Genomic DNA, 14,246 nt, shown 5'->3' with positions numbered 1-14,246 from the left:
CCTCGGGGCCGGCTGCAGAGCGTGCTAAGTTTGCCTTTGGGCAGTTCTTATCCATGAACCTTTTCAGATTCTTCTTCTGTCTTTGGTAGGAGGTGTAGGTAGGAGGTGGTGGCTTTTCTGACAGGGTCACAAGAATTCAATTGACGTCAAAGGAACAAAGGCATTCCAGGTTCGTGTAAGCAATTGGATTTGTATTTGTTCCTTTTAGACACATTCTTCAGTCTCCCACCTCCTTCCCTGTTCCTCCCACAGTTCCATAAGTAGTTTAGTGGCCTATAGAGCTGGTCTGTAGTTCCTGTTTTGGCCAATAGGTGCTGCCACCTCTTGGTTCTAGGATTACTTTTTTTTTTTTCCTTTTGTTTTTATTTATGTGTATTGGATGTTTTACCTGTGGATATTTCATTTGTATTCTAATAAATGAAACTTACCTGAAGCTCAGAGAGTAAAACAGCCGCACTGATCAGCCTTACAGACCAGGCAGTGGTGACACACACCTTTAATTCCAGAAGCCACATTAGTTTGCAGTAGAAACCGGGTGGTAGTGGTGCACGCCTTTAATCCCAGCACTAGAGAGGAATATAAAGCGGGAGGAAACAGGCTTCAGGCTCAGTCTCATTCTGAAGATTCCTGGAGGCAGGATTGCCATTTTTGGACGGAGGTAGAGGTAAGAGCCAGTGGCCGACTGTTTTGCTTTTCTGGTCTTCAGGTTGAACCCCAATTTCTGTCTATGGGTTTTTATTAATCGTGCTACATACCTGTATGTGTGTAAGTGTACTATGTGCATGCGGTCCCCGTGGAGGCCAGTAGAACGCATCAGATTCCCTGAAACCATGTGGGTGCTGGGAACCAAACCCTTGTCTCGAGAAGAGTAGTAGCAAGTGCCCTTAACCACCGAGCCATCTTGTTAGCCCTTTGTTTTAAGGCAGGGTCTCACTTTGTAGATCAGGCTTGTCTTGAACTCACAGAGATCCTCCTGCCTATGCCTGCCTAGTCCTGGGATTAAAGACATATTACCACCCTACACAGTTAGTTTTAGATTTTTTTTATTTTTTGTTTTTTGAGACAGGGTTTCTCTGTAGCTTTGGAGCCTGTCCTGGAACTGGCTTGTGTAGACCAGGCTGGCCTCGAACTCAGAGAGATCTACCTGCCTCTGCCTCCTGAGTGCTGGGAGTAAAGATGTGCGCCACCACCGACGGACTAGTTTTAGATTTCTTAAATTGGCTTTGTGTTGTTGTTCAGCAAACTGGTTTGTTCCCAGTTTTATGAATGGCCAGGGTTTCTGGCAGATCAAATGAAGGTCATTTGCTGATGGAATTGGTTCTTTCTGTATGTCAGTTGGGATAGTCATGGTAGGCAGGTTGGCCTCCCTATAGTGGACCTGGTCACTGTGGGGTCTCCTTTACTGCATCCTCCTCTTGAGGGGAAACAGGGAGGAAGTCCTTAGAGTCTTTGAGATGGATATTGGTTAGGTTTCTCTCTGAAGATCTGTTCTTGCTGCCGTGGCCTTGCTCCTCCTGGCTTGGAATTGGCATTGGTACAGCTACTGGGATCGCCCTGTACTGTGCTGGTCATCAGGTTCAGAACGGGAGCATGGGCTTTGGCCAGAGTCAAGTCTGGTCTAAGAGTCACCTCGGAGTGCCAGTGTTGTCTTAAGACGTGTGGTGTCCTCCGGTGTCTGCTCTGGGCTTCTGCCTGCTAAGCTCACATGCCAGGACATGACCAGGATGAGGTAGGCTCAGAATGGCAAGGCCTTTCCAGGATGCTGAGTAGTGTAACCAGTCTGTGTCCCCTACCTGGGGTGTGCTGGTCACTCACTTCCCATCACTTCACATGCCTGTAGTTCTTCTTGTCTTATCAGAAGCAAATGCCATGGAAGTGAGGTGGCAGGAAAGATCAAGACTAGTCTCCGGATGAGAGGAAAGGAGGGACGGTAGTGGGATAGGGAGCTTTCTCAGAGCATCAGCCTTGAAGAGGTGGGCAACTCCCTCTGCCCTGTGCAGACTCATCACTGCCTTTTCCATGGCCTACCAGGTCTATTGGCAACAGGTCGAACACCCAGGAACCTCCCCAGCCTCTGGAGCTGGGAAGGCTGGATTAATAAGACTTTTTACATGTTTGAAACATTGCACGAAAGGTTGACATGTGGGAGGTCCCAGACCCAGCCCTTCTCTGTGGCTTGCCAGTCTCATGCTTGGCACACTCCCAGGCCCTCCACAAGGTCACCTGGAAGCTCCTCAGCCAGTGCCTTTCTTTCCTCTGGAGTGGGCTGCCTTGCTGTGTACCCAGAAGTTCAGGTCATGTGATCCAGAGGGCAGGGTCACAGACTTTAGAGCCTTCAGCTTGCAGTACTGGGCCTGGCTTCTGCCTGCTCAGCTATGAGAACCCCAGAGAGTGTACCTACTGGGGCCCTCCAAAGATGGTCTAGCTCTTGGAGTACGCAAGAGAAGTCCTGGCATCCTGGCTTGACCTTGATCATGAAAGTTTGCCTGTGACTTGAGTGGGTGGGCGTGGGCAGCTGATGGGTCCTAGAGGCTGCTCTGACCCTCCTTCTTGCCAATTCTTGTTTTGCAGACTTCTCCACCCAGGTGAACTCTTCATCCCTCAGCTCTCCAACCGGTCGAGGCTCCATGGCTGCCCCCTCGCTGCACCCCTCCTTGGGTCCAGGAATCGGCTCTCCACTGGGCTCCCCTGGGCAACTGCACTCACCTATCAGCACCTTGAGCTCTCCCATCAATGGCATGGGCCCACCCTTCTCTGTCATCAGCTCCCCTATGGGCCCGCACTCCATGTCGGTACCCACCACACCCACACTGGGCTTTGGGACTGGTAGCCCCCAGGTGAGTGCTGGGCCGACCTTTGGGGGAAATGGAACAGCAAGTGGGGACTTCATCTGTGGGCTGTGAATCTGTGGATCAGAGCTGTCATTCCAACGTTTTCTCTATGAAAGTGGGCTGCAGAGCAAACACTAGCCTCAGAGCGCCGTGCTGGTGGTGATGGCACTCACTCTCACTCTGGCTGACCCAGACTGGCCTCCATAGCTCTGTCACTTGAAATTTCTCACAGTCGGTCTTCGGCTCCCCCTGGAGCCTGTCCTCATGATTGAAGAACTCTGGGGTACCTGCTTTCTCAGGCTTAGGTCTATCTTCCAGGGACCCCTGAGACCTCATAGGTCCTTTTACCCAGGCCACTGGGCTCAATGTCTCTGGGCCTAGGGATGCCACTTCTTGGAGGTCCCACTGAGGCCCTGGTGACATCCTCTGCCTGGGCTCTGGCTTTCAGTGGCTCTGTGGATGTTGGCTATCTGCAAGACTTGACTTCCTTTTCGTGGGCCTAGCAGGGCCCTGGGGTCCTTCCTTATTCAGCCTCTTCTTCTCAAGCCCCCGAATGCCTGTTGGATAGAGCTGTGCTCTGCCTCGGTCTCCTCGAGGCTTCTGGTGGATTTCTACCAGGAGTTTTGACTTTGGTATACATACAGCTCTGCCTCTGGAGAGTCTGCCCTTCAGGTTTCCTTCAGCTGTCCCTGAAACAGGTCAGGGACCTCCTTTCCGCTTTGACTTTCTCAGTTTGGGTTCTGCCTTGGCACAAGTAGCTTTGTTGTGCCATCTCACAGTGGCACACCTGGGACTCCTCCTCCCTAGAACCACAGGGCTACAGCACCCATGTGCTCCTTAGGTTCCCACAGCCTTGTACCTTGAACCATGCCATCTCCTGTGCGCCCTTCCTGGTGCTGGGTATGCTGGGGACCTCTCACTGCCTGACCAGGGAGCCTGTTGGGACTGGCTTGAGCCTCTTAAGCGTCGGCTCCAGACAATCTGGCTAGTTTTTTTAGGCTGATCCCACCTAAGCCTCTTTACCCCAGAATACATGTGTGTGTGTGTGTGTGTGTGTGTGTGTGTGTGTGTGTGCGCGCGTGCGCGTGTGCTTGTGTACACATGTGCTTGTGTACACATGTGCTTGTTCCCACAAGTACCTGTGTGCATATGTGCATAGAAGAGCTGGGGTTCCTGTTACCCTGCCCCCGACTCCACATCTTGCTGTCCAGAAGCAGGCAGAAGGCCTGAGGGACTGCTGGTATGAAGCAGGCCGGACCACCCAGCTACCTCCCCTGCCAGGCCATGTTATTTTTCTATACCCTTGCTAGCTCGGAATGCCACACACAGAGAGGGTAGATGGTAGATGAAGACCTGACCGCCACAGTTCCCTGGCTTCAGTGTTGACACCTCTTGGCTCTTAGCTCCATGAGGCACCTTGCTGGGTCTGGATGTAACTATATCAGGCTGTGGCCACCTGGTGCCCAAGCCATCCCTGTGTCTTATTTGATCCTGGGACTCTCCTAGGATAAGACCCACCACTACTTTCCCATCCTGCCTATCTGGCCATGCTGATTTCCCCGGGTGATTCACAAATGAGAAGCACTTCTGAGTGCTTCAGTGTGGAGCTGGTGAGGGGTTGAGGCCTCTGATCCTCCTGGTGTGCAGGAGGATCTCCCACTGTGGGGGCCACAGTGACTTTGGTTTTTTTGTTTAGTCTTGCTTTGTTTCTCTGTAGCTTTGGAGCCTGTCCTGGAACTAGACCAGGTTGGCCTTGAACTCACAGAGATCTGCTTGCCTCTGCCTCTCAAGTGCTGGGATTAAAGGCGTGCACCACCACCACCACCCCGCAGGATGTTTTTTGAAGCCTGCAGCCCGCCAGGTGGGGAATGGAGCTGTGGGGAGCATACAGAGCCTGAGATGGAGGCTCAAGATCTGCTCTGGATAGCCCATCCAAGGCGGGCTAGTTGAGGGCTGGCCTGGACCTGGGAGGACAGAATGAGGTAGGGGTGGAAGAGAAGATGCCTGAGAAGTAGGTGGGGACCCAGGTGGGGCACCAATGATGCAGAACCGAAATAAATACCAAGGATATGAAAGGGGAAATGGGATGACCCCACCCAGGGAGGCTATGGGCTTCAACAGAGGGCTGTCCAGTCCTGGGTCTCTTGAGAGTTGTATAGGGAACACAGAAGTCCCAGGTGGGCGGGGCTTATGGTCCATGGGGAGGTTGAGGAAGGGGAGAATAGAAACTGCCCTGATTCATCAGGTCAGATCTGGAAAGAGCAAAAAAGCTATGGGATCCCAGGACTGTTCACTAGTGGAGCACTGAGGAGCCCTGTGAGTGTCCGTGGGTCTGTGGTGAGGTTGGGTGCTGGAGCCCAGCCTTTGCTTTGCTGTGACAGTAGGGCTTCACGGGCCCTGAGCTGTTTATGCTACAGAGCTAAGACCCCCAGGAACCTCAGGGCTAGGCTTCCCATACAGTGAGCAGACTGGGTTCATGCAATCTTGCTAGCAAAATCCAGTGGTGTTACCCTCCTTCTCCAGGGTTCCCACCTAGGGCCTTCAACTCGTCAGCATATGAACTGATCTCTTCTGCTGTGGCCACCGTGCCTGCCACCAAGGACTTCCACGTCCTGACACTCAGAGTATTATGTGGGCCCACGCTTCCCAGCAGCCCACCTAAAGCTGACCAGAAAGAGGCATCCTTGCAGAGAGCCTCCCTGCCTGTCTCACAGCCCTGGCCAGCTAGGGCTGCAGAATCCTTCTGAGAGCTAGGCCCCCCATAGAAAGATTCTGGTGCCTCTGTGCTATTCCTGTCCCGTGAGAAAGAGGGGGATGGGGCAGGAGGCCCTGAGGAAGGAGGTGAGGTTCCCCTTGCAGGGGGCAGCAGGGGCTATGCAAGGGCAGTGCAGCTGTACAGCTGGCTTTTTGCCTTTGTCAGGAGTTTTCAGAAGTGGGGGGATTGCCCAGCTGGGCTGTGGCGCCCTGGCAGATAGGCAGGCAGAGGGAAGCGCCTCTGGGCCCTGTGCTTACTGCAGAGCTGGGCTGGAGGCTGCGGAACCAAAACTGCTGTGTCATTGCGACGCCGCAGCTGTTGCCTGGGTGACAGGGTGAGTTTCCCACGCTTGCCCCTGGCGGCCAGCGGGCGGGGCGAGGCAAGGGGTGTGCCGAGGCCAGGATGGCCATATTGATCCCATGGCTTGATGTCTGTGGTGTCCACTTGCTCTCCTCTCTTGTCCTGTCTCAGATTCTGCTGTCATGGAAGGTGGTGGGGATCTGTGTGACCCTGGAAGAGCCCAGTCCAATCTCCTCCCAGAGCCTGGGCCTCTTGGCCTCACCTGGGTAGCGAGGGAGCCCAGAGCACCTGCGCTCTCATATGTCCAGAGCCCATCGCAGGTGTTAAGTGACAGGGGCTCCTAGGTGGGTGGTGGAGTATAAGTGGCCTCCTGTATAGCACTGAGACATGAGATCCCTGCTTATGTGAGGTCTCTGGTACCCTGCCGTGGCCTGAGTTTGCTGGGAGGGGTCCTCTGAGGGCTGTGCGTAGAGCTGAACCCTGTTGTAAGGATGCTGGTCCTGCTGTCCCGTAGCTATGTGGCCTGAGTGAGCCTGGGCAGAGTGGAGTCTCAGGAAGCCCAGCACTCACTAGTGCCCATCGCCAGCTTCCTAAGGCTGACCTATCCTGACTCATCCTCTTGCAGCTCAACTCACCCATGAACCCCGTGAGCAGCAGTGAGGACATCAAGCCCCCGCTGGGCCTCAATGGCGTCCTCAAGGTTCCTGCCCATCCCTCAGGAAATATGGCATCCTTCACCAAGCACATCTGTGCTATCTGTGGGGACCGCTCCTCAGGTAGGACCGACTGCCCGTAAGGCAGGGGCACGATACCTAGACAGAGTTCACAGGGCCTCCCTAGCATTTTCCACTGGGCTGGGTACAGGGAGATGGGAACCCAGGGGTCCCTCCTCTGCCCTAGAGCAAGGGGTGGGCCGAGAGCTCCAGGGGCCTCATGCTGTCCTTAGGTAAGGTAGACACTAGTATGGGAGGGTGGTTTGGAGGCGTGCCAAGAGAAGATGCAAGCATGGATGGCTGAGGCGCAGTGATAGCTAGCCTCCTCTCTGGGCCAAGCCTGGTGAAGGGCTCCCCTGCATTGTGCTACTGAACCCCAGTAGCCTGAGCCACGAACAGTAACTGTCCTCTTCTAGGGAACAATAGCTCGGGTATAGAGAGCACAATAGTAGCAGAGTTGGCGATGCTGATCCTCAGGGGTAGTGACCCATAGCCCTAGCAGATAGAGAGAAGGTGGACCCGGTGTTACCCATAGCCCTAGCATTGCTGATAGAGAGAAGGTGGACCTGGTCTCTAACCAGGGAGTACCAGGCAGGGTCTAGCCTGAGCCCAGACAGGGAGTCTGACCTGAAGGCAGAGCCCTGGCCAACAGCAAGACACATGGATGAAGGTCTTGTCATTCATTCCTCTGTCTACACCCCACAGGCAAGCACTATGGGGTGTACAGTTGCGAGGGCTGCAAGGGCTTCTTTAAGAGGACAGTACGCAAAGACCTGACCTACACCTGCCGTGACAACAAGGACTGTCTGATCGACAAGAGGCAGAGAAACCGGTGTCAGTATTGCCGCTACCAGAAGTGCCTGGCCATGGGCATGAAGCGGGAAGGTAGGCCTTGAACACCGTCCTCCTGCCCAGCATCCTCTTCTCATCAGACCCAGGAGGCCTCCATTGTCCCTTTCCCCAGCATTTTTAGTGTGGAGAGATTTGAGCAGAGTTCAGGCCTGAATTTTGTAGTTTGCCAGACTTTAGTGTAGCCTGACGGCTTCCTTTTTATGCCTTCAATGACTGGGTGCTCCCTCCTTCAGAGCTCAGTGGCGTCCCCGGCCTGTGCTGTTAAGGCTGCTGTCTGTGTAGCTTGTCTATTGAGGGACTGCCTTCATGCCAGCTCTTCCCCCAACCAGTTTTACTGAGTGCTTGCTATATGGCTAGACCTCGGTATTTTACAATAGGTAAGACAGACCAGGACTGTCCCCCTGGCAGTTTGACTCCAAGAACAGGAGCTGAGCAAATAGTCCCCTCTTGAGGTGTGGCAGGACCGAGCCAACACTGGGCGAGGTGGTCTGTGGAGACCAAGCACTGACTGGAGGCATGGCAGAGGAGGCCGGGAGCAGAAGTGGCTGTAAGGAAGGTGACGAGAGAGTGTCTCTCCATCTGCCCAGTGAGGGTATGCCAGGGAAGCCTGTGGTATGAGGCACGTTTGGGATGGAGTGATGGAGCTCTAGAGACCACCATAATATCCCCCAGAGCCTGTTGAATGTGAGGGTCATCTTGAGCTTCCCTTCTTCTCAAGGCCACTTGACCACTTCCAGTTTCATCCCTTGGCAGGGTCACCTGTTAGCCCACAGACCTGAGCATCAGGACGAGCCTCTTTATTAGCAAGATATGTATGTAAGGAGTAGGGAGGTTATGTAGCAGGCCAGGAGACTCCTCAGAGGTCCCAGATGTCAAGTTGTGTAACTAGAGCCTTCGATTCCCCAGCTATATTGTCTCCTCCTAAACCTGCTTTTAGTTCTCTAGTTAGAAATGTGTGTGTGTGTGTGTGTGTGTGTGTGTGTGTGTGCGTGTGTGTGCTTGTGTGTGTGCACTGGTCTCTGGGTGCCTGGGTGAGTGTATGTGTCTCTGTATGTGTACCTGGCTGAGTGTGTGTGTGTGTCTCTGTATGGGTGCCTGGGTGAGTATGCATGTGTGTGTGTGTGTGTGTGTGTGTGCGCGTGCGTGCGTATATGCCTCTATGGATGCCTGGGTGAGTGTGTGTGTGTGTGTGCGTGCATGTGTGCATGTGTGTGTGCGTGCGCACACGTGTATGTGTACATGCCTCTATGGCTGCCTGGGTGAGTGTGCGTGTGTCTGTATGGGTGCCTGGGTGGGGTTCTTCCATCAGTCCTAGGCCCAGGCCTCACAGGACTGGGCACTTTCTGAGGCAGGATCTACCACTCTGCCTGCAGAACTACCCATGGGGCTACCCCAGTGCCCGTTGTGTGTCCTTCCGTCTTCTCACCAGCTCTTATTGTCCCTGTCCGGCACCAGCCTGAGTAGGTCTGGTGCTGGGGTTTGCTCCTCTCTTCGCAATGTTCTTCTTTCAGTACGTTCTGGTCCTCTTCTTCACGAGAAGCCTATGCTTCTGTGGGGTTTCTTCCATGCTGTGAGGTCAGCAGGGGTGGAGGGGGTACCTGCACCTCATTCCCAGTGCTGGTGTAGGGCAGCATATGCAGAACTCTGTGCTGTGGGCTGGAATGTGTGGGGGAATGTCCCTAGCCAGGGCGTTCTGACTGAGTACACGTTTTAGTTTCATAGAGAGTATAGAGTTCTTGTAGGTCTGACCTTGACTATGGCCATGAGAGGCCAAGTCGTAACACATTTGTCTAGCTAAGCTAGACCCCAGCTTCTGTCCCCTCCCCTTTTCTTATAATGAGAGGACAGAAGGAGAATGAGGGAGTGCCCTGCCAAGGGTGGAGTACATTGTCTTGGGGTACCACATGTCATCAGGGAACACTTACTGGGGATAACCAATACAACACATCCTCTAGAGGGCAGGTGCTTGAGTGAACAGACCTGGGTGAGCCATGGCCAGAAGGTGGAAGTGGGACTGTGCGAGCCTCTCAGGAGCTGAGCTCAGCCCGAGCCTTCTCTTTCTCAGTGCTATTGTTCCGATAACACTGTTTAGGCTTTGGGTATGTGTTCCTAGCCCTTAAAAATGACCACCAGATAAGTAGATGGCTTTAAATCCCTGGGTTTGGTCAGCAAGAGCTTGGGAACTGGTACCTGACCCAGACTTGGGAGCTGAGCGTGACTCTGTGCAGGGGTATGCCCAGGCTAACACCTGATTGTGGGCAGATCAGGTGCCGTGTGCCAGCTGAAGGGAGTGGTGTCTGTGAAAGCCAAGGCTGTCAGTAGACCTAGCATGTGACAGACGCTACAATTCTGACCCTCCAGCTCCCGTGACCTCTTCCTCCACTGCCTGCATAGTTGCCCTTAGGTGCTTGGTGTCTGGACACCAGCTGCCTGGCGTTCCAGAGGTGTGGGCAGTGTGGACGATGCTGGACAATGCTCTCGAATCCCAGTGTAATGGTCTTGAGATAGGGAGGCTGGAGTTAGCAGTGTGGGTCTTACTCTGTGCTTCCTGTGGGGGGAAGCACAGAGCACCCCCTGTCCAGTCAGTCCTTGCACATAAAATACTCACCCCCCCATGCCTGTGCTAATGCTGCCCACCCTGCACAAAGAGGAAGTGGAGTTCAGAGAAGAGAGCTCCAGGCTGTCTGTTTGCGTGTGCGGAGTCCTGCAGCCTTCTCTGTTCCTTGGGTCACTCTGTGGCAGTGTTTTGAGTCCTGAGAAATGCTTTACCCATTCCTGTGGAGAGATGCGCCCCAGCCCCAGCCCGTGCCTCTCTGTTCCAGTGGGATTTATGAGCCCTAAGTGATTAGTACAAGCCCCATGGTGCACTCTCTTGCTCCAGACACAGCAACCATGGAGCTTGGCCCCTTGGGCTGCACAGGGTATCTGTGTGGCAGCTGTAAGACATCTTGAGGCCTTCAGGCCTGGTGGGCCCTGCCACCCATTGGCTACTCCTGGGCAGGGGAAAGGGACTTTGTCTTGGCCACTTGAGATCCATTGCATTTCACAGAGCCTGTGGCCCCTAGTCCCAAGCTTCACTTTCGAGGTGGTTGGCCTGGGATCTCACCCTGCAGGGATCTCTGGGAGGATCCCCAAGGGCCTGTCCCCATCTCTACCTGCATTTAGGTAGTGGACACTGCCCCTCTCCCCACTCTGGGGTCTGGACCAGTCCCCAGAGCGAATTCATATGTGATTCCCTCTGCTCTCCTGGGCTAACCGCTAGAAAGAGTTCTGTGGGTAGTGGGTAGGGCTGTTGGCTGCGTGAACTGGATAGCCTGACAGCCTCTGGAGAAGCTGTGAGGCCTAGTTGCCAACCCGGGGCCTTTGGCCCTGAGAAGGCAGGATGTGCACCACCGACTCCAATGCTGGCTCAGCCCCTGCGACTAACAGTAAACTTTGGAGTCTCCCTCTTCCAGGCTTCATCCCACATAGTCCTGAAAACTATGAACTGAGACTTGAACAGAAGTGTTGTGAGGAAGGAGCTGACCACAAGAAGGCTATGTTTCCCTGTAGGGTGGCCCTGCCCTGGGAGAGGCACCATGGCTTCAGGCTGATGAAGGATACTGCAGGCTGATAGCATCTATGTTGGGCAATAGCAGGGGCCTGCGTGTGCAAGCAGCCACGGGGACTTGTTTGGCAGCATTCCCCGGCTGGGGGTGGGCAGTGCCCTTTACGGGCTGAGCCTGGGCCTGTTGGCTGGTGCAGGTGGTGGTAGGGCTGGGGGGCCTGCAGGTGCGTTGATCTGCAGGCTGGAAAGGCTGCACACTGCACACCCCATCCTCAGCTCCCTTCCCCTGAGGCCTCTTTGCATTTCCTTCCTGACTCTCTTAGCTTCCTGCACCCTGTCCTCTGGCTCTGGAGCACTTGCGTGCGGAAATGGCAATTTCTGCTCTGTGTGTGTGTGAGTGTGTGTGTGTGTGTGTGTGTGTGCGCGCGCGCGTGTGCGTGCGTGCGTGCACGCACGCACACACATATGTTTGTACACAGACAAGGATGACAAGGATGAGCCCACCATTTCTGCTGTAGGGAAATGGCCCTGGCTTAGTTGTTTCTCTAAGTTTATGACTTTGCTTCTCTGAGCCTAGTGTCCCCATCTGAACTATGGGGATTCAGCAAGGGTCCTCTGAGACTTGTTGGTGGAACAGAGCAGAAGACAGCTCAAGCCTAGCTGATAGTGGGGTTGGAGCATAGTGGCCACAGTGTGTTTTCTGCTTGTTTGTGTCTATGTTTATGCATGTATGCATGACTGTCTATGTTTTCACTTTTCTTGTGACTTGTCCCAGACTTGTTCTTGAGAGTGGGAAGGCCATCCTCTGAGCTGCAGGGGCCTTGACGCACTATGTGGCTTCGGGAAGAAGCCACTGGCTCTGGCCCTCCACTGCCTGGGTCTAAAGAAGGGGCAGTTGGACCAGTGCATGCTGGTAGAACCTGGTCCTGCCTTCTCAGGGCCCAGCCCTGGGCTGTTGAGGGTCAGAATAAGGCTACAGTTTCTGGCAGACCCCCAAACAAGGAAGGCATTAAGATCTGGGATATTCTTGTACTCTGACACCCGACTCACTGGGTTCTGCTTGCGCCCTGTTTCTGATCAGTCCCGACACACTCCACTTTGTATGTCCTACATGTGGACCCAGGTGTGCAGGAGGAGGGTCATCCCCTGCTCAGCCTGCATCTGGTTCCTGGGAGGACTGAACCACAGGCCACAGGCAGATGAGGGAACCTTAGGCTCTGAGGCAACCACCTCCCCCGCAAGGCCTGCGCAGGCTTGGAAGGATAACGAGGCCCTGTATTTACAGACGCCTCCCGCCCGAGGCTTCCCGGCGCCAGTGGAGCATAAGTCAAACATGAGTGCGTCTAAAAGGTGATTGAGCTGGCAAAACATAAATCCCCCGCTCCCTCTGCCCCCTCCACTGTCTATAAATAAAACGATAATATTTATAACGATGCCGCCCTGAGCTGCTGGGGCCCTTGGAGGCTTCAAAGTGCCTCACAAAACATTTGCTAATTAATTCTCGGCTGCCCCCGCACAGTAGGCAGGTGTGAAGAGCCCCTCATCCACCCAGGGACAAGCTCGCAGGGATAGCTGGCTGCCGTGAGGGCCTGCACTCAGGGTTGCCTTCCCTTGGGCTTCTCAAATCCCAAGGCTGTCTCTGAGAGCAAGGAAGTCCCTTCCTGGGGAGTGAAACTGGGCCAACACGGTGGGGCGGGCCTCTTCAGGTGTTTCCTTTAGGGTCCTCTGGAAGGCAGACTCCACACTGACATTTTACAGGAGGTTGGGTACAGAGATGCTAAAGCAGTTGCCCGAAGCACCGCAGCTGCTCAAGGGAGACCCTCTCCTTCCAGGGCCTGTGGTTTACTGTGGCACTTGGCTCTCTGAGTCCTTCCATCTGGGAAGGTGAGGTTGTTGAGTTGACATCGTCCTAGCCTGAGGCTGAAGAGTTCTGTCTTTGGGCCTTGGGATGTAGACTTCTTGACTCTACCTTTGACTGTGATTGGTCTATTCAGATGCTTGTCAGTGGGGCTGCTTCATGTTGCCGGGCTGATTTCTCCAGGCTCTGGGCCACAGTCCTCTGACTTACGGAGTGACCCTAACCCAGATGCTCAGCAGCCACATAAAGGGCCCTAGAAGCCCAGCTGGGGAGGGATGGAGCTGGCAACCTTCTGTAGCCCCTGTAGGCTGGGCACCATCTGCCCATAGCACTCAACTCTACACCAGCCCCGACCTGCTGTCAGATTTTCCAAAAGAGCCAAGCTTGCAAAACACCAGCCTCTGCCCAGCTCCTCAGCCCAGCTGGTGTGTTCTGCAGACATCAGAGCAGCCTCCCATTCTTTCCTCTTTCACGGCTAGAAAGTCTCTGCCTCAGCCAGGCCATTGAGTCTTGGGGATCATAGCACCAACATGGGAGAGCTATGTATTGGTTCAGTCTGACCCTCAACCGAATGGTGTTGGTGGACCCAGCAAGGAGCAGTAGCCGGGGGATTAAAAAATGGTCACTTGCTGTGTGGTGGTGGCGCACGCCTTTAATCCCAGCACTTGGGAGGCAGAGACAGTGCCTTGATCTCAGTGAGTTCAAGGCCAGCCTGGTCTACAAAGTAAGTTCCAGAACAGTCAGGACTGTTAGAGAAAAACCCTGTCTAAGAACAAAAACAAAAAACAAAACCAAAAATGAATAAATAAGCAGAATAAAGGTCACTCAGGACTGTCACAAGATGTATGCAGAAAAGGAACCACTGGGCCGAGCATTACAGTGGGAGCTGTGGAGGAATGAGGGGCAGTGAGCGTGAGAGAGGCCTGCTCCCCGGGTATTAGGCAGAGAGGCCCCTGCAGTATGAGAACCCCTTCTCCCTTCATCCCTCCTGTTGACCTTTGTGCTGTATTTCCAAAGCCATTTACGGGGGTTGTGGGTCAGAGAGCCTGGGATCAGGAGGTAAGTCTGGCTGTAGAAGAGGAGGCTGCTGCAGCCCTGTCCTTGCGATTCTGATGCTGCCAACCTGTGCTCTGTCACCTAGGGAACGGGAGACAAGGTTTGAATGAGCTCTGACCAAGGTCCTGAGGTGGCAGCCTTAGATCTCACTGGTCACACCCTTGGGCCCTTAGAAAGGCCTGCCTTATCCTAGGCATCTGTCTAGAGGAGAGAGAATCAGGTCTCCACCTAGCCTGCTGCAGGAACACAGTGTGGAGGGAGGGGTTAGGACCTTACTGGTGTCTGAGCAGGGGTGGAGACAGAATAGATTCAGGGGAGCCGTTAGCGGGAAAAG

At 54.2% G+C, this 14,246-nt stretch overlaps 1 protein-coding gene across 3 annotated transcripts in view; it reads left to right on the top strand.

The window, feature by feature from the left end:
- Nucleotides 1-14,246, top strand: part of Rxra (retinoid X receptor alpha) — an 87,769-nt gene that overhangs the window by 58,239 nt on the left and 15,284 nt on the right. For all 3 annotated transcript variants that reach the window (XM_048431848.3, XM_085681466.2, XM_085681465.2), the window contains exons 2-4: nucleotides 2,572-2,837; nucleotides 6,512-6,662; nucleotides 7,305-7,484. In XM_048431848.3, coding sequence (XP_048287805.2) covers nucleotides 2,628-2,837; nucleotides 6,512-6,662; nucleotides 7,305-7,484 — 541 coding nt within the window. In that variant the 5' untranslated portion in view covers nucleotides 2,572-2,627. The remainder of the gene's footprint in view (nucleotides 1-2,571; nucleotides 2,838-6,511; nucleotides 6,663-7,304; nucleotides 7,485-14,246) is intronic.

Source organism: Myodes glareolus, chromosome 21, assembly GCF_982192425.1.
Source record: "Myodes glareolus chromosome 21, mMyoGla1.1, whole genome shotgun sequence".
NCBI classification, from domain to species: Eukaryota; Metazoa; Chordata; class Mammalia; order Rodentia; family Cricetidae; genus Myodes; species Myodes glareolus.
The sequence above is the reverse complement of the archived record's forward strand: the minus strand, read 5'-3'. Positions and strand labels throughout refer to the sequence as shown.